General features: G+C 44.7%; 1 protein-coding gene across 3 annotated transcripts in view; it reads left to right on the forward strand.

Annotated features, from left to right (window-relative positions):
* Nucleotides 1–1,046: 1,046 nt before the first annotated feature.
* LOC100384414 (uncharacterized) overlaps nt 1,047–22,818 on the forward strand; it is a 28,398-nt gene continuing 6,626 nt past the window's right edge. The window contains exons 1-14 of one of the 3 annotated variants that reach the window (NM_001350287.1): nt 1,047–1,438; nt 1,533–1,614; nt 2,158–2,197; nt 2,290–2,538; nt 12,317–12,416; nt 12,497–12,571; nt 12,779–12,877; nt 13,020–13,136; nt 13,225–13,340; nt 13,437–13,536; nt 14,293–14,651; nt 21,064–21,394; nt 22,197–22,393; nt 22,580–22,798. In NM_001350287.1, coding sequence (NP_001337216.1) covers nt 1,307–1,438; nt 1,533–1,614; nt 2,158–2,197; nt 2,290–2,538; nt 12,317–12,416; nt 12,497–12,571; nt 12,779–12,877; nt 13,020–13,136; nt 13,225–13,340; nt 13,437–13,536; nt 14,293–14,651; nt 21,064–21,394; nt 22,197–22,393; nt 22,580–22,798 — 2,216 coding nt within the window. In that variant the 5' untranslated portion in view covers nt 1,047–1,306. The remainder of the gene's footprint in view (nt 1,439–1,532; nt 1,615–2,157; nt 2,198–2,289; nt 2,539–12,316; nt 12,417–12,496; nt 12,572–12,778; nt 12,878–13,019; nt 13,137–13,224; nt 13,341–13,436; nt 13,537–14,292; nt 14,652–21,063; nt 21,395–22,196; nt 22,394–22,579; nt 22,799–22,818) is intronic. The other 2 variants (XM_008675064.4, XM_035966017.1) reach the window with 2 other exon arrangements.

The following is a 22,818-nucleotide window of genomic DNA, read 5'->3' on the forward strand; positions in this document are numbered from 1 at the left end:
CATCCCCAACGGCCAACATTCATTGCATCCAAGTTCTCAGCCTTCAAACCTCATACAAGAGCTATAGCATTCAATACAATACACAAACAAAGAGATCAAATCCTCTCCCAAGTCCGGAATCACTTCAAACAAATTAGTGACTAGAGAGAGACTTTTGTGTTCTTTTAAGCTCTTGCGCTTGGATTGCTTTTCTTCTTCCTCATTCTTGTTTCCATAACACTTGTAATCGAAACAAGAGACATCAATTGTGTGGTGGTCTTTGTAGTGGACTTAAGTGTCCCATTTGATTGAGAAGAGAAGCTCACTCGGTCTAGGTGACCGTTTGAGAGGGAAAGGGTTGAAAGAGACCCGGTCTTTGTGACCACCTCAACGGGGACTAGGTTTGCAAGAACTGGACCTCGGTAAAACAAATCACTGTGCCATCCATTTTTATTTGCTTGCGATTTGTTTTTTGCCCTCTCTTTCGGACTCGTTTATATTTCTAACGCTAACCCCGACTTGTAGTTGTGCTTAAGTTTATAATTTTCAGATTCCGTCTATTCACCCCCTCTAGACGACTTTCAATTCTCTACTTTGAAGAATATGTCATACAGATAAGGTTTCACCCCCACTTCTATGACTTCTGGAATCATATCAATGCTTCTGACATGAACTTTAAACCTGACCATATCTTTAGTTTCAAGGGAATTCAAATCTATTTCCTCAACAGCACCAATTGCTGAGCTAAGTTCACATATAGCCTGATAATTGAGCAATTCTTCTGAAACATTTTCAGCAACAACCCAAGTAGTGTGAAGTCTGGACTTGGCCTTAGCTTGAGAAAACCAAGGTATAACACTGATTTTAACTCTGGATATTTTCATTTTTAACTCAGGAAAGTTAACAACCTCATTCAATCTTTCTTGAGAAGAAAAATGCATCAAAAAAACTAGATGGGCATTTGGTAGCTTTCCAAGTTCTACCCCATGAAAAGTGGAAGCTAAAATTATGTTCCAGATCCTCACATCTAACCTCACCTTCAATGACTTTCACCAAGCCCAAAAAACTTTTTCTAGGTTTTTTTGCTGCATTTTTAGCAAACAGAGAAGCATACTCTTGATTCCCTTCTCTTCCTTGTCCTTCGCCTCTTGTCCGACTCAGATCTCCCCGACCTGCCACCACCCGCGAGCCCTGCACAACATCACTGCTACCTTCTCTGTCGATCCCTCGATCTCCAGACAACCCCGCTCGCCTCTCTCCCTGCTCCGGTCCCCGCCCGCCTCTCGCTCGCGACAACTCCGCCGCAGCACGCGGCGGCCGCGGCGAGATGCTCCGCCTGCGGGCGTTCCGGCCGACGAGCGACAAAGTCGTGAAGATCCAGCTCCACCCTACTCACCCCTGGCTCGTCACCGCCGACGCCAACGACCGCGTCTCCGTCTGGGACTGGGAGCACCGCCAGGTACCGCTTGCTAATTTGATCTCGCAATACAGAGGCGGCTTCCAGGCTTTGTTTGTGGCTCCATTTAGTCTCACGGTGCTTTGTAACCCGTTAGGTGATCTATGAGCTGAAGGCAGGTGGCGTTGATGAGCGTCGCTTGGTTGGAGCGAAGCTTGAGAAACTTGCTGAGGGAGATGGTATGTGGTGCAGTACATCTTTCGTTATTATTGGTGGTTTGGGCATGTCATGTGGTTGTTGTGCATAGTGGTAATGCTATTCACACTGTTGAATTGTGACATATGATTGTTCATTTGTTAAAATTGGCCTTTATTTACTAGTTGGCACGAGTTGAATTTATCTGAGTGCTGAAATGTCATTTCTTTGTCCTTGTAAAGCTATGCTACGTTGCTTGATTTCTTGTAGAGATATGATTGCGTTCAATTTGTACATCTTAGCGTATTAAGTATGGGTTTGATATCACCACTAAGTTTATGTTTTAAACATCTTTCACAGAACATACTTATCTGCAACATGCTTAACACCCTATCCTAAATGTAAATCTTGACCCTTGTTGAAGCTAGCTGTACTGTTATTTTTGTCATTCCTGGCTTCACATTTTTGCTGTCCCCTTCACTTCCAATATCCATGAGATTTATCGTTATGTTTATTATCTTTTTTAAGCCAGACCAGTGGAAGTAATATGCGCTTCTCGTTCTACCCATTTGCAACCTTTTGTGCAGATTCAAAAGGAAAGCCCACCGAGGCTATTCGAGGGGGAAGGTATCGATTTGAGTTTTTGGCCCCTTAATTATGATGATCATATGCTTAGCACCTTCACCTGACTCCCTATGGGCCTACTGTTCTTCCCCAAGTGTAAAGCAGGTTTCCTTTTATGATGATGATGTTCGCTTTTGGCAACATTGGCGTAATTGCTCTGCTGCTGCTGAGGCCCCAACTGCAGTCAGTCAGCAGTCTTCCACGTTCATTGCACCTGCACCTTCGACACGAGGAAGGCACTTTGTTGTCATTTGTTGTGAGAACAAAGTCATATTTTTGGACTTGGTGACTATGCGGGGCCGTGATGTTCCTAAACAGGAGCTTGACAATAGGTCACTTCTTTGGTATGGTTATTTTTCTCTAGTTACTTAAGTTTATGAGTACAATTTTTTGTTCATTTGTTCATGGCATTTAGATGGGCCTAATTGGATTATGCATACCGGGCTGATTTTCTCTAACAATGTTTATTTTGAGTAGCTGATTTAGGAGCAAAACCGTTACATATTTATGGATGTTGAGAATTTAACCTAAATGGCATGAAGAAAGAATGCTACAGACGTTCCTGCCATGATAGGAGTGTGGACAACATAAGTACAAGATAGTAAAGAATACCACAAAGAGAGATGTAAGTGTGGCAAAGGGGGATACGAGGATCTTTAGCAATGTTTGAGTATGAAGGAAGGAGAGAAGGACACATATAGGATGGCTAGGGTCCGTGAGAGTAAGACAAGGAGACATCAACCAAATTAAGTGCATTAAGGATGAAACTAAGGACCTCTTGGTGAAGGAGGATGAGAACCGACATATATGGTGATAGTACTTTGAGAAATTGTTTAATGGGGAGAATGGGGACACAATATTTCAGTTAGATGACTCTTTTGATAATACCAATAGGTGTTTGTGCATAGGATCTAAGAATATGAGGTTAGAGAGGCATTGAAAATGATGAAAGAGCGGGTAAGGCTATGAGCCCTGATGGTATCCCAATTGAGGCATGTAGATGCCTTGGGGATATAGATATAGTATGACTAACCAAGTTGTTCAGTAGTATCTTCCGGTCAACCAAGATGCCTGACGAGTGGATAAGTATATTGGTATTGATCTACAAGAATAAGGGATATATTCAAAGCTATACTAATTATTGGGGAATTAAGTCGACGAGCCATACTATAAAGCTACGACATAGAATTATCAAGCATTGTTTGAAAGGAATAACGAGGATCTCTATGAACCAATTTGGTTTCATGCCTAGGTCAACCGTGGAAGCTATTTTCTTAATAGGATAAATGGCGGAGCACTATAGGGAGCAGAAGGACTTATACATGGTTTTCGTTGACTTGGAAATGGCTTACAACAAAATACCAAGGAATATTATTTGGTGAAGCTATTTTCAACAATGTGACTAGTCTTCGAATAAGTGATGGTATGACTTACAGATTAGAATAGGACGGACTACATCTAGGATCAACTTTGAGCCCTTACCTTTTTCGTCTTAATGATGGATAAGGTCACAGGGAACATACAATGGGATATTCCTTGGTATATGCTTTATGAGGATGATGTAGTGCTAGTTGATGAAAGTCGGGTAGGAGTTAATAGCAAACTAGAGTTGTGGCTAGATACTCAGTCCAAAGGTATTAGACTCAACATAATTGAAACCGAATATATGAGATGTGACTTTGGCACTATTACACATGAGGAAGGAGATGGTAGTTTGGAAGGTCAAGTAGTGTCTGGGAAAGATACTTTTGGTATTTAGGATCAATGGTACAAAGAGACAAGGATATTGATGAAGATGTTAGCCATAGAATCAAAGCAGGGTGGATGAAGTGGCATCAAGCATTTGACATTCTATATGACAATTGACAAGAGAGTACCACAAAAGCTAAAAGGCAAGTTCTATGGCACGACAAAGAGTTAGTAACCAGGTTCCCGGATTGATGAGATCAAGGAACGAGAACGGGAACGTGGTATGTGGTATGCTACTAAAACTATAATTTAACACCACAGGAACGAGATTGTTCCCACGTTCCTGGAACGGAACAAACGTTCCTAGAACGAGGAACGTGGCCAACTTCCACGTTTCCAGTTTCTAGACCTGCTATGTTGTATGATGCAGAATGTTGACCTATAAAAAGCTGACATGTATAATAGGTAAGTGTTGCAGAAATGTGTATGTTGCTTGGATTTGTGGCTATACAAGAAGGGATCGATTCCGGAACGATGTATACATGATTGGATAGGGGTAGCACCAATTGAAGAAAGTTTGTTTGACACCGATCAAGATGGGTTGGACATGTCCAACGGAGACCTTCAGAGGCATCGGTGTATAGTGGGATTCTAAGGCACGATAGCAATGAGAAGAGAGGCAGTGGAAGGGCAAAGTTGATATGGAAAGCGGCAGTAAAAGGAAACTTGAAGGGATGGAATATAACCAAAGATTTAGCCTTGAATAGTAGTGCATGAAAAATAGCTATCATGTCCCTGAACATTGACTTGTGGTTTTTGTTGGAATGTTAGGTTTCAACTCTAGCCTACCCCAACTTGCTTGGGACAAAAAGGCTTTGTTGTTGTTGAGAATTTAACATACATTGCACATCGCTTAAGGCCTATCGACTACTTCCTGCACTTTGGCTACTTCACACCATGCCTTATATGTATTATAGAATGTCGAGTAACCAGTGCACTCTTTCTATGCCCTGAATCATTAGGCATATGCTAATTTACATTGCCATGGCTGTGGATTTGCCTTCTTTAATGGTGAAGGACATTGATAAAATTAGAAAAGGGTTTCTTTGGCGTGGTCGAAAAAATGTCGTGGGTGGACATTGTGCTGTGGCCTGGGGAAGAGTATGCAGACCCCGCGAGCTTGGAGGACTGGGTATTTTCAGCATCACTGCGCTGGGTTGGGCTTTAAAAATGCGATGGGCTTGGCTGCAAAAAACTGAGCCAAATCGACCTTGGTCATCTCTGCCTCTTTATGTCCCAAGGAAAATCCGTGATTTTTTTAAAAATGGCCATGCAATCTGAGGTCGGAAATGGGGCCTCTACCCTCTTCTGGAGTGATCGGTGGTTGGGAGGGCAGCAGACAGTGGATATTGCTCCTCGCCTTCTAGAGATCATTCCTAAGAAGTTGATTAACAAGAGGACAGTTTAGGAGGTGATCAAAGATAATTTATGGATTAATGACATTAGCGGGATTTTATTAGTTGGAGCCCTTGCAGACTTTCTTCTCCTTTGGGACATGGTTGCTCAAGTTGATCTTTGCCTAGATAAAGAGGACAATCATATCTTTCGGCCGGCTGCTAATGGTAAATATTCGGCTAAAGCTGCCTATGAGGGGCTCTTTCTTGGATCAGTGGAGTTCGAGCCTTATGAGAGGATTTGAAAAACTTGGGCCGCACCCAAATGGCGTTTCTTCTTGTGGTTGACTGCTCATAAGAAGTGTTGGACGACAAATAGACTTGAAAAGCGGGGCCATGATCACCCGAAAAGATGTCCTCTTTGTGACCAGGAAAGGGAGACAATTGACCATTTACTTGTGGCTTGTGTCTTCTGTAGGGAATGTTGGTTCCTCTTGCTCAGGAAATTCAGGCTACAAGTTTTGATACCAGCCATCCAGTATAAATTTCAAGGAGTGGTGGCAAGAAGCCAGTGAAGCTACTCATGGTCCTTTTAGAGATGGCCTCAACTCTCTTATTGTGCTAGGTGCTTGGGTGTTATGGAATCATAGAAATAGATGCATCTTTGATGGTCTCTCCCCTATATTGCTGGTGTCTTAATTCAAGTTGGGGAGGAGCGTCGTCTGTGGGAATCTGCTGGGGTCAAGGGGTTGTCCTCCCTCGCTGCCCCTCTCCCAGATGTGGGAGTTTTTTTTCTAGATGAATCAGTTTTTGTTTGTTACATTTACACCGCCGTAAGGCGTCTCTTGTACCTCGGTCTATTTTGGACCTTCTTACTTTCTCCTTTTAATATAATGATACTGTCATGGACCTTCGGTCCATGGGGTTGTCTTCTCCGGCGAGGTTATACCCCTCTGCCGCAGGCTTGGTTCTAGGGTAGCAGCCCTAGACGCTTGAGAGGGTCATTGCAAGAGAGAGAGAGATTGGTTTGATAATGATCTTGCTTGATTTATTCCCTGCTGCCATGCGGCTTATAAATAGCCCTATGGCTAACCAACTTCTCCTACAAACTCTCAACTAACTCCTACTTTCTTGGACTTATCTGCTGCTAACTAACTCTCCACAATTCTCTCATCTCAATCTTATTCTCTAGCCTTATCCCAGCTCATCTCAATCTTATTCTCTAGCCTTATCCCAGCCTGGCTGTTGCCTCTCGCTCCCTATGATGCCCATGACATCTCCCCCTCCCTTGAGGACCAGCTCGTCCTCGAGCTGCCATAGACTTACCTGACACGACTTAAGGTTAAGCCTTTTACATCTCGGCTTACCTTTATTATTTAAGACGAAAATACAAAATAATTTTGAAACTAAAATATAAATTTGAACTGCAGCTATGTCCTCCTGTCCTCCTGGATCCCAAGGGAAGAGTTGAACTGCGGACTTCACGTTGGATGACAGGCGAAGGAGGAACCAGCCCGTTCTTATGTTGGGCCTGTCCAGCACCAAGGCAGTTGCCCGAATGAAGGAGACGACCCTCTTTGGCCGTGCAGGGGGACTGCATACCCAGATCTCGACTTCTGCAGGGGGTTCAAAAAGTATAGACGAGACCTGGTGGTTGGGCGCGCAGGCTGCGAGTTGGTGCAGCGATGAGCTGATCAGCAAGTGCAGCTTCCGCACCGCCCGCCTAACAAGGAAGCCGCGCACTGCGGCTTGCAGGCGCACCACGGTCTGCTCATGTGATGACGGCCATGGGGTGGCCCTGGAGGCCACAGCAAGGTGCTTCTCCCCACGAAGGGACTGTACCTGGCGGCGCGCCAGGAACCCTCGCGCTGCCGCCTGAAGCCGCACCGCTGCTTGGAGTTCCTTCTCTGTCTTCTCCTTGTAGCGGTGGAACATCACAACGAATTGATCCCACTTCTCTTCGAGACGGCCAAAACTCTCTTCGAGCCGAGTGAATGCATCTGGAGTTGGAGAGGGCGGGTGGGAGGGCGTTGCGGCGGCTGATGGCGCGGCGGCTGGTGGTGGTGAGGGATGGGCGGCTGGTGGTGGTGAGGATAACCTGGAGCTGATACCAGGTGTCATGGACCTTCGGTCCATGGGGATAGCTGTCTTCTCCGGCGAGGTTATACCCCTCTGCCGCAGGCTTGGTTCTAGGGTAGCAGCCCTAGGCGCTTGAGAGGGTCATTGCAAGGGAGAGAGATTGGTTTGGTAATGATCTTGCTTGATTTATTCCCTGCTGCCATGCGGCTTATAAATAGCCCTATGGCTAACCAACTTCTCCTACAAACTCTCAACTAACTCCTACTTTCTTGGATTTATCTACTGCTAACCAACTCTCCACAATTCTCTCATCTCAATCTTATTCTCTAGCCTTATCCCAGCTCATCTCAATCTTATTCTCTAGCCTTATCCCAGCCTGGCTGTTGCCTCTCGCTCCCTATGATGCCCATGACAGATACGCAACTCTCCTGCGTGTTCGAGAAAAAAAGGCATACGCTGATTTCACTGGGTACTTTTGTGGCGATAATAAACATCCAGATGACTGTGTTTGGTACTGTGGAAACTAAAGGATTACTTTATCAACTGTAACCTGGACCTGAACTGGGCTGAAACATCTTATGTGTATCATACTGTTGAGTAACATTCATGAACAAAGTAGCCAAAGTGCATTTGTGACTGTTAAGTAACATTCATGAATGAATGGCTCAGTTGCCCATCATGACCGTTCATGGTATTTTGCGTATTCTGTAGTTTAGACTATTTTTTCAGTCTTAAGCTTGTTTGTAAACTTATGGCCATACAACTTTGTGGACCCACTGTTGCATTTTCTGCTATATTTTGATCCACACAGAGGCCTGCGGGTAAAATAAATCAATTCCCACCTTGTCATGGGCATCATAGGGAGCGAGAGGCAACAGCCAGGCTGGGATAAGGCTAGAGAATAAGATTGAGATGAGCTGGGATAAGGCTAGAGAATAAGATTGAGATGAGAGAATTGTGGAGAGTTGGTTAGCAGTAGATAAGTCCAAGAAAGTAGGAGTTAGTTGAGAGTTTGTAGGAGAAGTTGGTTAGCTATAGGGCTATTTATAAGCCGCATGGCAGCAGGGAATAAATCAAGCAAGATCATTATCAAACCAATCTCTCTCTTTTGCAATGACCCTCTCAAGCGCCTAGGGCTGCTACCCTAGAACCAAGCCTGCGGCAGAGGGGTATAACCTCGCCGGAGAAGACAGCTATCCCCATGGACCGCACCTGGTATCAGCTCCAGGTTATCCTCACCACCACCAGCCGCCCATCCCTCACCACCACCAGCCGTTGCAACGCCCTCCCACTCGCCCTCTCCAACTCCAGATGCATTCACTCGGCTCGAAGAGAGTTTTGGCCGTCTCGAAGAGAATTGGGATCAATTCGTTGTGATGTTCCACCGCTACAAGGAGAAGACAGAGAAGGAACTCCAAGCAGCGGTGCGGCTTCAGGCGGCAGCGCGAGGGTTCCTGGCACGCCGCCAGGTACAGTCCCTTCGTGGGGAGAAGCACCTTGCTGTGGCCTCCAGGGCCACCCCATGGCCGTCATCACATGAGCAGGCCGTGGTGCGCCTGCAAGCCGCAGTGCGCGGCTTCCTTGTTAGGCGGGCGGTGCGGAAGCTGCACTTGCTGATCAGCTCATCGCTGCACCAACTCGCAGCCTGCGCGCCCAACCACCAGGTCTCGTCTATACTTTTTGAACCCCCTGCAGAAGTCGAGATCTGGGTATGCAGCCCCCCTGCACGGCCAGAGAGGGTCGTCTTCTTCATTCGGGCAACTGCCTTGGTGCTGGACAGACCCAACATAAGAACGGGTTGGTTCCTCCTTCACCTGTCATCCAACGTGAAGTCCGCAGTTCAGCTCTTTCCTTGGGATCCAGGAGGACAGGAGGACATAGCTGGAGTTCAAATTTATATTTTAGTTCCACAATTATTTTGTATTTTCGTCTTAAATAATAAAGGTAAGCCGAGATGTAAAAGGCTTAACCTTAAGTCGTGTCAGGTAAGTCTATGGCAGCTCGAGGACGAGCTGGTCCTCAAGGGAGGGGGAGATGTCATGGGCATCATAGGGAGCGAGAGGCAACAGCCAGGCTGGGATAAGGCTAGAGAATAAGATTGAGATGAGCTGGGATAAGGCTAGAGAATAAGATTGAGATGAGAGAATTGTGGAGAGTTGGTTAGCAGTAGATAAGTCCAAGAAAGTAGGAGTTAGTTGAGAGTTTGTAGGAGAAGTTGGTTAGCTATAGGGCTATTTATAAGCCGCATGGCAGCAGGGAATAAATCAAGCAAGATCATTATCAAACCAATCTCTCTCTTTTGCAATGACCCTCTCAAGCGCCTAGGGCTGCTACCCTAGAACCAAGCCTGCGGTAGAGGGGTATAACCTCGCCGGAGAAGACAGCTATCCCCATGGACCGAAGGTCCATGACACCTGGTATCAGCTCCAGGTTATCCTCACCACCACCAGCCGCCCATCCCTCACCACCACCAGCCGTTGCAACGCCCTCCCACTCGCCCTCTCCAACTCCAGATGCATTCACTCGGCTCGAAGAGAGTTTTGGCCGTCTCGAAGAGAAGTGGGATCAATTCGTTGTGATGTTCCACCGCTACAAGGAGAAGACAGAGAAGGAACTCCAAGCAGCGGTGCGGCTTCAGGCGGCAGCGCGAGGGTTCCTGGCACGCCGCCAGGTACAGTCCCTTCGTGGGGAGAAGCACCTTGCTGTGGCCTCCAGGGCCACCCCATGGCCGTCATCACATGAGCAGGCCGTGGTGCGCCTGCAAGCCGCAGTGCGCGGCTTCCTTGTTAGGCGGGCGGTGCGGAAGCTGCACTTGCTGATCAGCTCATCGCTGCACCAACTCGCAGCCTGCGCGCCCAACCACCAGGTCTCGTCTATACTTTTTGAACCCCCTGCAGAAGTCGAGATCTGGGTATGCAGCCCCCCTGCACGGCCAGAGAGGGTCGTCTCCTTCATTCGGGCAACTGCCTTGGTGCTGGACAGACCCAACATAAGAACGGCTTGGTTCCTCCTTCACCTGTCATCCAACGTGAAGTCCGCAGTTCAGCTCTTTCCTTGGGATCCAGGAGGACAGGAGGACATAGCTGGAGTTCAAATTTATATTTTAGTTCCACAATTATTTTGTATTTTCGTCTTAAATAATAAAGGTAAGCCGAGATGTAAAAGGCTTAACCTTAAGTCGTGTCAGGTAAGTCTATGGCAGCTCGAGGACGAGCTGGTCCTCAAGGGAGGGGGAGATGTCATGGGCATCATAGGGAGCGAGAGGCAACAGCCAGGCTGGGATAAGGCTAGAGAATAAGATTGAGATGAGCTGGGATAAGGCTAGAGAATAAGATTGAGATGAGAGAATTGTGGAGAGTTGGTTAGCAGTAGATAAGTCCAAGAAAGTAGGAGTTAGTTGAGAGTTTGTAGGAGAAGTTGGTTAGCTATAGGGCTATTTATAAGCCGCATGGCAGCAGGGAATAAATCAAGCAAGATCATTATCAAACCAATCTCTCTCTTTTGCAATGACCCTCTCAAGCGCCTAGGGCTGCTACCCTAGAACCAAGCCTGCGGCAGAGGGGTATAACCTCGCCGGAGAAGACAGCTATCCCCATGGACCGAAGGTCCATGACACCTGGTATCAGCTCCAGGTTATCCTCACCACCACCAGCCGCCCATCCCTCACCACCACCAGCCGTCGCAACGCCCTCCCACTCGCCCTCTCCAACTCCAGATGCATTCACTCGGCTCGAAGAGAGTTTTGGCCGTCTCGAAGAGAAGTGGGATCAATTCGTTGTGATGTTCCACCGCTACAAGGAGAAGACAGAGAAGGAACTCCAAGCAGCGGTGCGGCTTCAGGCGGCAGCGCGAGGGTTCCTGGCACGCCGCCAGGTACAGTCCCTTCGTGGGGAGAAGCACCTTGCTGTGGCCTCCAGGGCCACCCCATGGCCGTCATCACATGAGCAGGCCGTGGTGCGCCTGCAAGCCGCAGTGCGCGGCTTCCTTGTTAGGCGGGCGGTGCGGAAGCTGCACTTGCTGATCAGCTCATCGCTGCACCAACTCGCAGCCTGCGCGCCCAACCACCAGGTCTCGTCTATACTTTTTGAACCCCCTGCAGAAGTCGAGATCTGGGTATGCAGCCCCCCTGCACGGCCAGAGAGGGTCGTCTCCTTCATTCGGGCAACTGCCTTGGTGCTGGACAGACCCAACATAAGAACGGGTTGGTTCCTCCTTCACCTGTCATCCAACGTGAAGTCCACAGTTCAGCTCTTTCCTTGGGATCCAGGAGGACAGGAGGACATAGCTGGAGTTCAAATTTATATTTTAGTTCCACAATTATTTTGTATTTTCGTCTTAAATAATAAAGGTAAGCCGAGATGTAAAAGGCTTAACCTTAAGTCGTGTCAGGTAAGTCTATGGCAGCTCGAGGACGATCTGATCCTCAAGGGAGGGGGAGATGTCATGGGCATCATAGGGAGCGAGAGGCAACAGCCAGGCTGGGATAAGGCTAGAGAATAAGATTGAGATGAGCTGGGATAAGGCTAGAGAATAAGATTGAGATGAGAGAATTGTGGAGAGTTGGTTAGCAGTAGATAAGTCCAAGAAAGTAGGAGTTAGTTGAGAGTTTGTAGGAGAAGTTGGTTAGCTATAGGGCTATTTATAAGCCGCATGGCAGCAGGGAATAAATCAAGCAAGATCATTATCAAACCAATCTCTCTCTTTTGCAATGACCCTCTCAAGCGCCTAGGGCTGCTACCCTAGAACTAAGCCTGCGGCAGAGGGGTATAACCTCGCCGGAGAAGACAGCTATCCCCATGGACCGAAGGTCCATGACACACCTATACTAGATAAAAAAAGTAGCAAAGGCGCTGCTCCTGTTTGCCCTTTGTTCTTTGGTTGTATGACACAAACAGTATGCGCTGTATTCACTCAACATTCATCTGTTATGTAATAATTTAAAACCCTATGCATTTTGCAGTATGGAATTCCTCTCTAGGACATCTTCTAGCGATGCTCCTCTTGTTGCCTTTGGGTCATCTGATGGTGTCATCAGGGTCCTTTCGATGTTGACATGGAAGGTTAAATATACCCTACCCTACACCCTTTTCTTCATTACTGGTGTGCTGCAAGTTTAAACTGAGTCATTTGATCCTTGCAGCTTGTGCGTAGGTATACGGGTGGACATAAAGGAGCAATAGCTTGCTTAATGACGTACATGTCTGCAGCTGGTGAGGTAAACTTTTGCATAAATATGTCTTGTCTTTGACTCTGGTTGCTTCATTGTGGTAGTTACAATTATGTTCCTTTTGTTGTGTTCATATGTTGTAATTTTCTATTCTCATGTTTCATTTCTTAACAATCAATTGTTGTTAATTCTTCTGATTTTCATTTCTTCAGATATTACTGTCATATCTTCCAATTAACAATGCATTCTCTTCAGGTACATTTAGTTTCTGGTGGCAGCGATGGCCTGCTGATATTATGGAGTGCTGATCATATCCATGACTCACGTGAGCTTGTGCCTAAAATTAGTATGAAGGTACTGGCATACTGACTTTGATTCACTGATTATTTATGTATCAAGAAAAAATAAAATGGTACAAAATGTTTGTAAATAACTTGTAAAAACATTACTTAGCATGCAGGTTGCTTAATAATGTTTTTTTGGGTGTTTTCTGAAGGCCCATGATGGAGGTGTTGTTGCAGTTGAACTTTCTAGGGTGATGGGGAGTGCTCCGCAGCTCATTACAATAGGGGCTGATAAAACTTTAGCCATATGGGATACTGTTACTTTCAAGGTATTTATTATTAAATATTTCCATGAAGTTTTATTATTTATTATTTCAAATAGACCTTAAAGTATCACATTTTCTGTTTGCTGCTCAGGAAATAAGACGCATTAAACCAGTGCCTAAACTTGCTTGTCATAGTGTTGCATCGTGGTGTCATCCCCGTGCACCAAACCTTGATATTCTAACTTGTGTCAAGGACTCACATATTTGGTATGTATTTCTGTGTCTCCAGAGACATTAGTTGGAGATTTTTCTCTAATGATGCTAATCATAGCTTATTGACTGTTCAACGCTCTATTATTACAGGGCCATAGAGCACCCAACTTATTCTGCTTTAACAAGACCGCTCTGCGAGCTGTCATCACTAGTTCCCCCACAGGTCCTTGCACTGCATAAGAAACTGAGGGTATTCTTCTGCTCTTATTCCTTGAATGGAGTGTACTGATTTTCCATCTCAGTGACGATATTTTTAGTTACTGTATGTGATTTTATGTTTAACACATTTTGATAATCTGAAATATTTTTTACTCACTCATCTCAACTTTATTAACTGCTATGTCCAAGGTTAGGCAATTCACAGTTTGATGATTTTTTGTTGTTGTTTGCAATAGTTGGAATAGATTGCATGCTGTGCCCTGCAAAGAAAAATTGTCACCATTGATACTGAGTCTTTATGGGACATGCACACATTTGGACATCTCAAATATCATTATCATTACCTAACAAAAAAGAGAAAATGGAGCTGATATGTACTGTTCCAATGGTTCTTATTCCAGTACCCTACGCCTACAATTTCATCGGCAGTCGTTATTGATGGTTGAATCTTCGATTACTTGATTGGTTGTGGATAAACCTCCAGAATCATTAATACCAGCATGACACAAAGTAATGAACCGCCTGTACCCACGTTTATTTAGGTCGGCTCTCATTCAAGAGACTAGTGATAAAACTCTTGCAATAATCTCTGCTTGATCTATATTCTTCAAATTGAAGCTTGTTTTCCGAGTAGAATAACTGTATTTGAAACATGCAATGTAGTACATGAAAGAGAGGTAGTTCCCCTTCCCCCCTTCCAAAAAAAAAACTCAGTACTCTATTGTGCAAATGCATTTTCCTCAAGTGTGCTGCTAAATATAGATTCAATTTTGTGGTTATATTATAGGTTTACTGCATGGTGGCACACCCCTTGCAGCCGCATCTTGTTGCTACTGGAACTAATATTGGTATCATATTAAGCGAGTTTGACCCAAGAGCACTTCCAGCTATTGCTCCTTTACCAACACCAACAGGCAACAAGGAACATTCTGCTGTTTACATAGTTGAAAGAGAACTTAAGTTACTGAATTTCCAATTGTCAAACACAGCGAATCCATCCCTTGGGAATGCTGGTGTTGCATCTGATGCAGGAAGGTCAATGAACAATTCAATAGAACAGTTGATAGTAAAGCAGACCAAGAAGCATATCAGCACTCCTGCTCCCCACGATTCCTATTCGGTCCTTTCAGTTAGCAGTTCTGGAAAGTAAGTGCTATGCATGCTGTCTTGTCCTCTACGTCATCCGATCACAAATATAAGTCCACTATAACTGTTAGATGTATATAGATGCATATTTATGTTTTCTATATTTCCCCATTGTATAAGGGGCTTTGTGCAGCCTCATATTGAATACAAGTGCTATTCATAACATGGTACTAGAGCTAGAAATTAGGGTTAGTTTTCAATCTAATCTTTCATACGCACCCGCTCGCCGCCAATCTTCTTCATCTTGAAGATCGCCGCTGCCGGCTCGTTCACTCGTGCGCAACAACAGTGAAAGTGCGTGTCCACACGTTCCTCTGTTGGACGCGTGGTTTTTGTTCTCCGCTCCTTTGGCCTCCGCTGGTTTCTTCTCGGAGGGCCCTGTCTCCGACTTGTCCTTCTCCGCAGACTTGAATTTTCTTCTCTGTTCGCCTGCTAGGCCGCGCAGTTCTTCTCGCGCCTGTTGGCCGTCTGCCCGCCAGCCGCCCGTCGGGAGGCCATCACTCGCCTGCCTGTTGGTCAGCACGCATGCACCATGGAGGCGGCTGCATCTCGCATCAAGGAGCCGGTGGTCCCTGTCCCCTCGTGATTCGTCGTCTCCTGTCGTTGCCGGCTTTCCTCCGCGCCTGCTGGGCCCATACGCTCAACGGCTTCCTCTGCTCTATTCTATTAAGAGCATAGTAAAAAATTGCTCGTGCCACTTATTTCTCTGCACTTTCGTCGTCGATTGTTGCTGCTCTGTCATGGCACCATCTTTGTCTTCACCAAACAATGGTGTACCCATTACATGTTGTCCACTCATCTTTGATGGCACCAACTATCGTGTTTGGGTTCTTTGCATGCGGTGGCATATGCGGGTTCTTTGTCTATGGTTTTTTTTACCGGCGAGCTTCCCTGTTCGCCTCGTCCTAAGGCGCTCCTTCCCAACCCGTGATATCGGACAAAGTGCCTTCTAAGGCTAAGGAGCAGCTGCTTGCATATTATGATGAGCAACTGGCATCTTATGAGGCTCAGTTTAGTGCTTATCGAACATGGCTGGATGATGATGCTCGAGTTGGTTCTATTCTCACTGTCAGTATGGATGATCACTTTGCTGCAGAGGTTATTGAGTCTGATAGTTCACATCAGATATGGAATTTTCGTGATTGCTACGAGCATATTGGTCTCTCTACTTATCTTGCTACTATTCGTCAGGAGCAGTACTTACGACAGGGTGATTCTACAGTTGATGAATTCTACAATTAGATGTTTGGTGCCTGGTGTCAACTTGATTCTCTTGGTTCACATATGTCTCCTATCACTCTGTCTCGGTCAGAAGACTGATCTTGAGTTTTATCGCACTCATGACTTCTTGACCCATCTGTGTGATGAGTTTGAGCCTCTTCGTGCCTAGTTACTTGCTCGTCACCATTGCGTGCCTCTTGTGGATGATCTTGCTAATGTTCACAATGAGGAGACTCGTCTTCATACAATTGGTTTGTTGTCTTCTTTGGTTTCGGTTGCTCGGTTTTCGTCTTCGCCTTCCTCGCCTATTGCTCCCCCCCCCCCCCCCCCGCCGTCGTCGTCAACACCTCCTTCTGCACATGGAAAGGGTAGTGATCTTTATTGTGATCATTCTGGACTGGATGGACATGTGGAGTCTTTATGTTACAGGAAGAGGAAGATTCAGCAGACTGCCCATCGTTCTTCACAGACTACTAGTAATTCTACTGTTAGAGGTTCTCAGAGTTCTACTGATGCAGCTACCTAGGAGATGCTCATGCTCCTTCGTCGTCTTGCTGCCTCTACACCACTAGGAGCCGTTGGTTCAGTAACTCATTCTTTCACTTCGACAAGTTTTGCTGCTGCTTCGATGTCTTCTATTGAGGGACCACCTATCACTCCATGTACTCATGCCCGAATTCTTGATTTTGGTGCTTCTTTCCATGACTCCTTATTCCACCCATCTTTCTTCAATGCGGGCTCCATCTCGTTCTCTCTTCGTTCATACAATCGATGGTTCCTTTTGCCTGTTGCTGGACAGGGCACTCTTTTATCTATCTTGTTTCGTGTTCCTGATGTTTCTTATATTCCTAACCTCATCATGCAGTTTATGTTCATTGGTCAGCTTACTAATCATGACTGTTGTGTTATTCTTGATCCCGATTTCTGTTATGTTTAGGATCGTTTCACGGGTTGCCTGGTTGGTACTGACCCTCGCCGCCGTGACTCTCAACGCCTTTTGGGAGCTTGACTAGCTTCATCTTCCTTCTGCTACACCTACCAGTTTTGTCGCTCTACGTTAACTACTTTGCCCACATCGTCTTTTGCTCGGTGGCGTCATTGTCTGGGTCATCTTTGTGGCTCTCGTTTGCCTACTATGATTCGTTGTGGTCTCCTAGGTTCGGTTTTAGGTCATGAGTCCTTAGCTCAGTGTCAGGGTTGTCGATTGGTAAGCAGATTCAACTTCCTTATCATTCTAGTGAGTCTGTGCTAAGCGTCCTTTTGGTCTTGTTCACTCAGATGTATGGGGCCCGACCCCCTTTGCTTCAAAAGGGGGTCATCGATATTATATCACCAGGTCAGGGGTTCGACGCCGCCTCTCCGCAGTGTGAGGGTAAGGCTTGCCTTGGTTAATCCCTTCCCCATGACCCCACACAAAGTGGGAGCCTCTAGGCACTGGGTTCGTCCTTTTTTTCATAGATGATTTTTCTCGCCACACATGGATTTTATAAAAAATCGTAGTGAGGTTTTATCCATCTATAAGATTTTATCTGTATGATTCTCACTCAATTCAACACACCTATTCGTGTCTTTCGTGCTGATTTTGTAGGAGAATACCTTTCTAGGGCTCATCACAAGGTTCTTGTTGCACAATGTACGCTTGCTCAGTTTTCTTGTCATGGTGCTCATGTTCGAAATGGTGTTGTTGAGCGCAAGCATCGTCATCTTCTTGAGATTGCTTGCCCTCTCATGCTTGCTTCCTCTGTCCTCCCCCCCTAACTTCTTGCCTGAGGTTGGCTTTACTTTCACTTATTTAACTAACATTCAACCTTCTTCATCTCTTAAGGGTGGCATTCCTTTTGAGCGCCTTTGTGGCGAGATACCTGATTACTGTTTTTTGGCTATGTGTGTTATGTGCTTCTTGCAGATTGCGTGCGTAGTTTGGTGAGTGTGTCTTCCTTGGGTACATTGCTGAGCATAAGGGCTATCGTTGCTAGGATCAAGTTGCTCGTCAGAATCAGATTTCTTGGGATGTTATCTTTACTAAGATTCGTCCTATCTATCCTCGTCCTTCGAATGATGTGTCCTCTGCATCTTTGGTTGATCCTTTGTCTTTCTTGTCTATTCCTGACTCTGCTATAGCACGTGCAGGGGCGGACCCAACGGGTGGTCCATATGGGCCACGACACACCATAAAAACACAGAAGAGTAGTTAGCTTAGTGGTGTAAGCATTGTGTCTTGAACTTATCAGTCATCATAGTTCGAGTCTTGTTGACCATGCTTTTTTGTTTCTTTTTTAATATTTTCCTGGCACCCTACAAATAACAGCTAGGTCCGCCACTGAGCACGTGTGCCGCTCTCCCGCTTCCATCTCCAGTTGTGCCTTCTTCTATGCCCCATCTATGTCTTCTTCAGATACTTTGTTCTGATTCCTGACAACACTGTCAAGCCTCATATGACACAGGTTCATACACGACACTGTTATTTAACTGTTGCTCCATCACCTTCCTCTGGTGTGCCCTCTTCTCTTGACGTTTTAGCCTCTCTTGGTGGTTGTTGATTCTTCTTTAGCTGGGCCATCTTCTGGTGATAGCTCTCCTGAGCTGATTACTTGCCGTGGTCTTTGTACTCATCAGCGTATAGATCGCTATGGTTTTGGCCCCGTTACATGGCAAGGTTTTGTCGGATCTGGATTCGAAAGAATAGAAGACCAGTAGCCTGACGATGACAAACAACTGGTTCAGTCTGATTCAGGTGCCAATTAAGGTGCTTACTCAAATAGAACTCCTATTGCTTTGCTAGTTGATAAGGTAAATATCCAGCCCACTCAATGCTAGGCGTAATGAGGATAAGGGCCTCCAAAAAACTTCTTTTTGTTCTATGAACTTTAAGGTGTATGAAGTCTCATAGTAAACTCTTTCTGAGCCGACTTCCTATCGTGATGCTATTCTTCATCCTAAATGACAACTTGCTATTTCTGAGGAGATTGCTTCTCTTGAACGTACTGACACTTGGGAGATTGTTCCTCGTCCCCTTCATGTTTGGTCTATCACATGTAAGTGGGTCTATAAGATTAAAACCGGCTCTGATGGTTCTCTTGAGCTTTATAAGGCTCGTTTTGTTGTTCGTGGTTTCCAGCAGGAACATGGACGCAATTATGATGAGACTTCTACTCCTGTTGCTCACATGACCACTGTTCGCACCCTCCTTGTTGTGGCTTCTGTCCGTGAGTGATCCATCTCTCGGCTTGATGCCAAGAATGACTTTCTTAATGGCAAGTTGCATGAGGAGGTTTATATGCAACCACCACCTGGGTATTTTGTTCTTGAGAGCATGGTTTGTCGTCTTCATCGTTTCCTTTATGGCCTCAAGCAGGCTCCTCAAACTTGGTTTCAGTGTTTTGCTTCTATGGTCACAACTACTGGTTTTTCTGACAATACTCATAATTCTACTTTGTGCATACATCATCTCGTGGTAGGACTCTTCTCCTTTATGTTGATTCCCTCATTGCCTATTGTGTTTTTCGTGGTGATTCCCTCATTGCTTGGAAGACTAAGAACCAGGTGGCAGACTGGCAGTTTCTCGTTCGAGTACAGAGGTTGAGTTGCGTGCTATGGCTTTTGTGACGGTAGAGGTGACTTGGCTACAATGGTTGCTTGCTGATTTTGGTGTATCTGTATCTATACCAAACTCCTCTTTTGTCTGATAGTATTGGTGCTATTAGTATTGCTTGTCACCCGATAAAACATGAGCTTACTAAGCATATTGGTGTTGATGCATCTTATACGTGAGCACAAGTTCATGATGATGTCATCGATCTTCGTTATGCGTCCTTATAGCTTCAGTTGGCTGATTTATTCACCAAGGCACATACTAGAGCTCAACATCGGTTCCATTTCTCCAAATTCAGTGTGGTTAATTCACCTTGAGTTTGAGGGGGATGTTAGATGCATATTTATGTTTTCTATATGCCCTCATTATATAAGGGGTTTAGTGCATATTTACCGTCATGTACCAATGTATATATATTGGCCTTAAACCGTGTCTAGCAGTTCACCTATATGGTCATCCAAACACCGTTTTGCATGTAGATCACACTGTTCGCAGCGTGGAGTTTGAATATGGGTAAGTGGATGGGTAAGCTCCTGGAGATATCCTTAGGGCCTCATATTGAATACATGTGCAATTCATAACAAGAACATCGACACAGTCTGCAATATTATGCTTTGACTAGGAATGTATCTGTAAAAGTATATTACTTTAAATTTTTAGAGTTATGCATCAAAACGTATTTCTCATGATGAATCTAGCAATGCTAATCTTGTGTTGTTGTCAGTCTATAAATTTAGTTATTGATTGTCAAAGGTAGAAAAGTTTGACTTAGAAGAAACCTAGATGGACTTACATTTCTGGTTGGAGGAAGCTGAACTTCACTAAAATACATTATGGATTAGCAATTTTGTACTTTGTTTAGCTATTTCAATTTTTCAACCAGCCTGTGGCGGCTACACTACACGTCGTTCCTAGCTGAATTTGAACTAGTTTTTTTGACCTTTCGTGTTGTTATTGTTGCATTATTCACCAACCACATTATTTTCCAGTAATGCAAGGTAGTCATTGGCTTAAGCTGTGTTATTTTTGGTGCAATCTGTCACCTTTCAAGTCAGTGCTGCTTATGCTTAATGCCTTTAATCTGCTTTGCATTTACTGTAGTGCTGTTGGAAAATTTCTGAGTTCTGGTTCCACGATTTGAAGTCTGTTTCCTGAAAAGAAAATGGTTTAGGCCCTAGAAGGCTAGAACACGCTGCGGTCCTGGTTTAGTTGAATACTTTATTTTTTTATTTATTAGTCATGGTCTGGAGATCAAATCATGAAAAACTTCTCAACATGTAGTAAAAAACCCCAGCCCTTTTGTTATCTAACAGGCCAAAACTGGAAAACCCCATTAGGTGTTGTTTGGATGTTGTTGGATTCACCTCAATCCACATTTGTTGCGGTGGATTGGGGTGAAATTTAGTTCAAGTTCCACTCCGGTCCACCCCAGCACATAGGGATTGATGCAAATCTGAGTACATCCAAACAAGGCCTTAGTATGGTTTGTTGTCTGGTTCAGTTCTCCAGTATCCTATTGCTTGCATACCTGTGGAATTTTAGCTGCTCTCCAGATTTAAAATGAATTTTCTAATGATGAGTTTTATACTTTCATTTCAGGTATGTTGCAATTGTATGGCCAGATATCCCTTCTTTTGCTGTATACAAAGCAAATGATTGGTCAGTTGTTGATTCAGGCACAGGGAAGCTTTTTGCCTGGGACACTTGTCGAGACAGATATGCTCTGGTAGAGAGTGCATTGGCCCCAAGAATGCCACTTGTTGTTAAAGGTGGTTCTTCTAAAAAGGCAAAAGAAGCAGCAGCAGCTGCAGCTCAAGCAGCAGCTGCAGCAGCTAGTGCTGCTTCTGCTGCCACAGTGCAAGTGCGTATCTTATTAGATGATGGAACAGCACATGTTTTGCAGAGATCGATTGATGGTCGTAATGAACCAGTCAGTAATCTTTGCTTCCCCTTTATTGTTTTTAGCACTAATTGGTCTTCAATTCGAATTTTCTCTTTATTATCAGTTTTCTGGATATCTGAACTTATCTTCTGTAGATACCCTAATATTGTGTCCAAAACATGCTGCAGTGGTAGCGTGTGATGGAAAAATTTCAGCTTAAAGAACTTAAATTGCATTTCATAGTAAGTAGTAACATGTTTCCTTCTAATTAACTTGATTTTTTAGCATTGACAAGCTATATGATGTGCGGTTGATTTAAATCATTGGCTGAACTTTTTTATGCTTGTTCAATTTCATAAATGTTAGAAGGGCATGCTGAGAGTTGTCTCACTGAGTCATCAGGCCGCAGGTTCGAAGCAACCTCTCCTCATCTGCAGGAGGAATGCTTGCCTTGGTTTATCCCTTCCCTAGACCTTACTCATGTGTGAGCCTCTGGCACTGGGTCTGCACTTTTCAATTGCATAAAAATTCCTGTTTGTGGAGAATGTGATAACACACTGACAATTCTTTATATTGAATCTTATGTTGCCTTTACACTTGTGTCATCATGCTGGTGTCGTTGGAAACTAGTTGTGCTTTCATATGATCATATCATGCTGTAGTTGCATTGATCATTAGCAGAGTGATACTGACATAGGTGTTTGCCTGGTTGAGTTTCTTTCTTTCACTTCTGACTTTCTGAATACATCTTTGTTTGACCATAGAAATAAAAACACTGAACTTTCTGTCCATTAGTATAAGTTCGGCAGCAGAAAGTCTTCTGTCTAGTGTAATGGCTATGATATTTCAGGTTATTGGATTGCATGGTGGTGCTTTACTTGGTGTCACATACCGTACATCTCGTAGAATCAGTCCTTTGACAGCAACAGCTATATCAACTGTTCAATCGATGCCCTTATCAGGTTTTGGTGGAAGTGGATCATCTTTTGCATCTGATGATCCATTTTCCTCTAAGGAAGGGCCTCCACAAAATTTCCAACTGTACAGGTATATATTTAAGTATGTTCTTTTTACATTTTATGCTAGTTCCTGATTCCTGTAGTGTCTGGATAGTTATTTCTTGGCTGATACATTGCTCTGATGTACCTGTAAAGTTCACTTTGCTTCCTTGTACTATGATCTAAACAGCTAACATCTTTGTGAGACTAAAAATTACATTTTAAATTGGTGCAGCTGGGAGACCTATCAGCCTGTTAGTGGCCTACTTGCACAACCTGAGTGGACTGTGTGGGACCAAACTGTTGAGTATTGTGCATTTGCTTATCAGCAGTATATAGTGATTTCTTCCTTGCGGCCCCAATTTAGGTACCTTGGAGATGTTTCAATTCCCTTTGCAACTGGTGCCGTTTGGCATCGAAGGCAGTTATTTGTGTCTACACCAACAACAATTGAGTAAGATTTTAATCTTCTTT

This window comes from Zea mays, chromosome 3 (genome assembly GCF_902167145.1).
Source record: "Zea mays cultivar B73 chromosome 3, Zm-B73-REFERENCE-NAM-5.0, whole genome shotgun sequence".
Lineage (NCBI taxonomy): Eukaryota > Viridiplantae > Streptophyta > Magnoliopsida > Poales > Poaceae > Zea > Zea mays.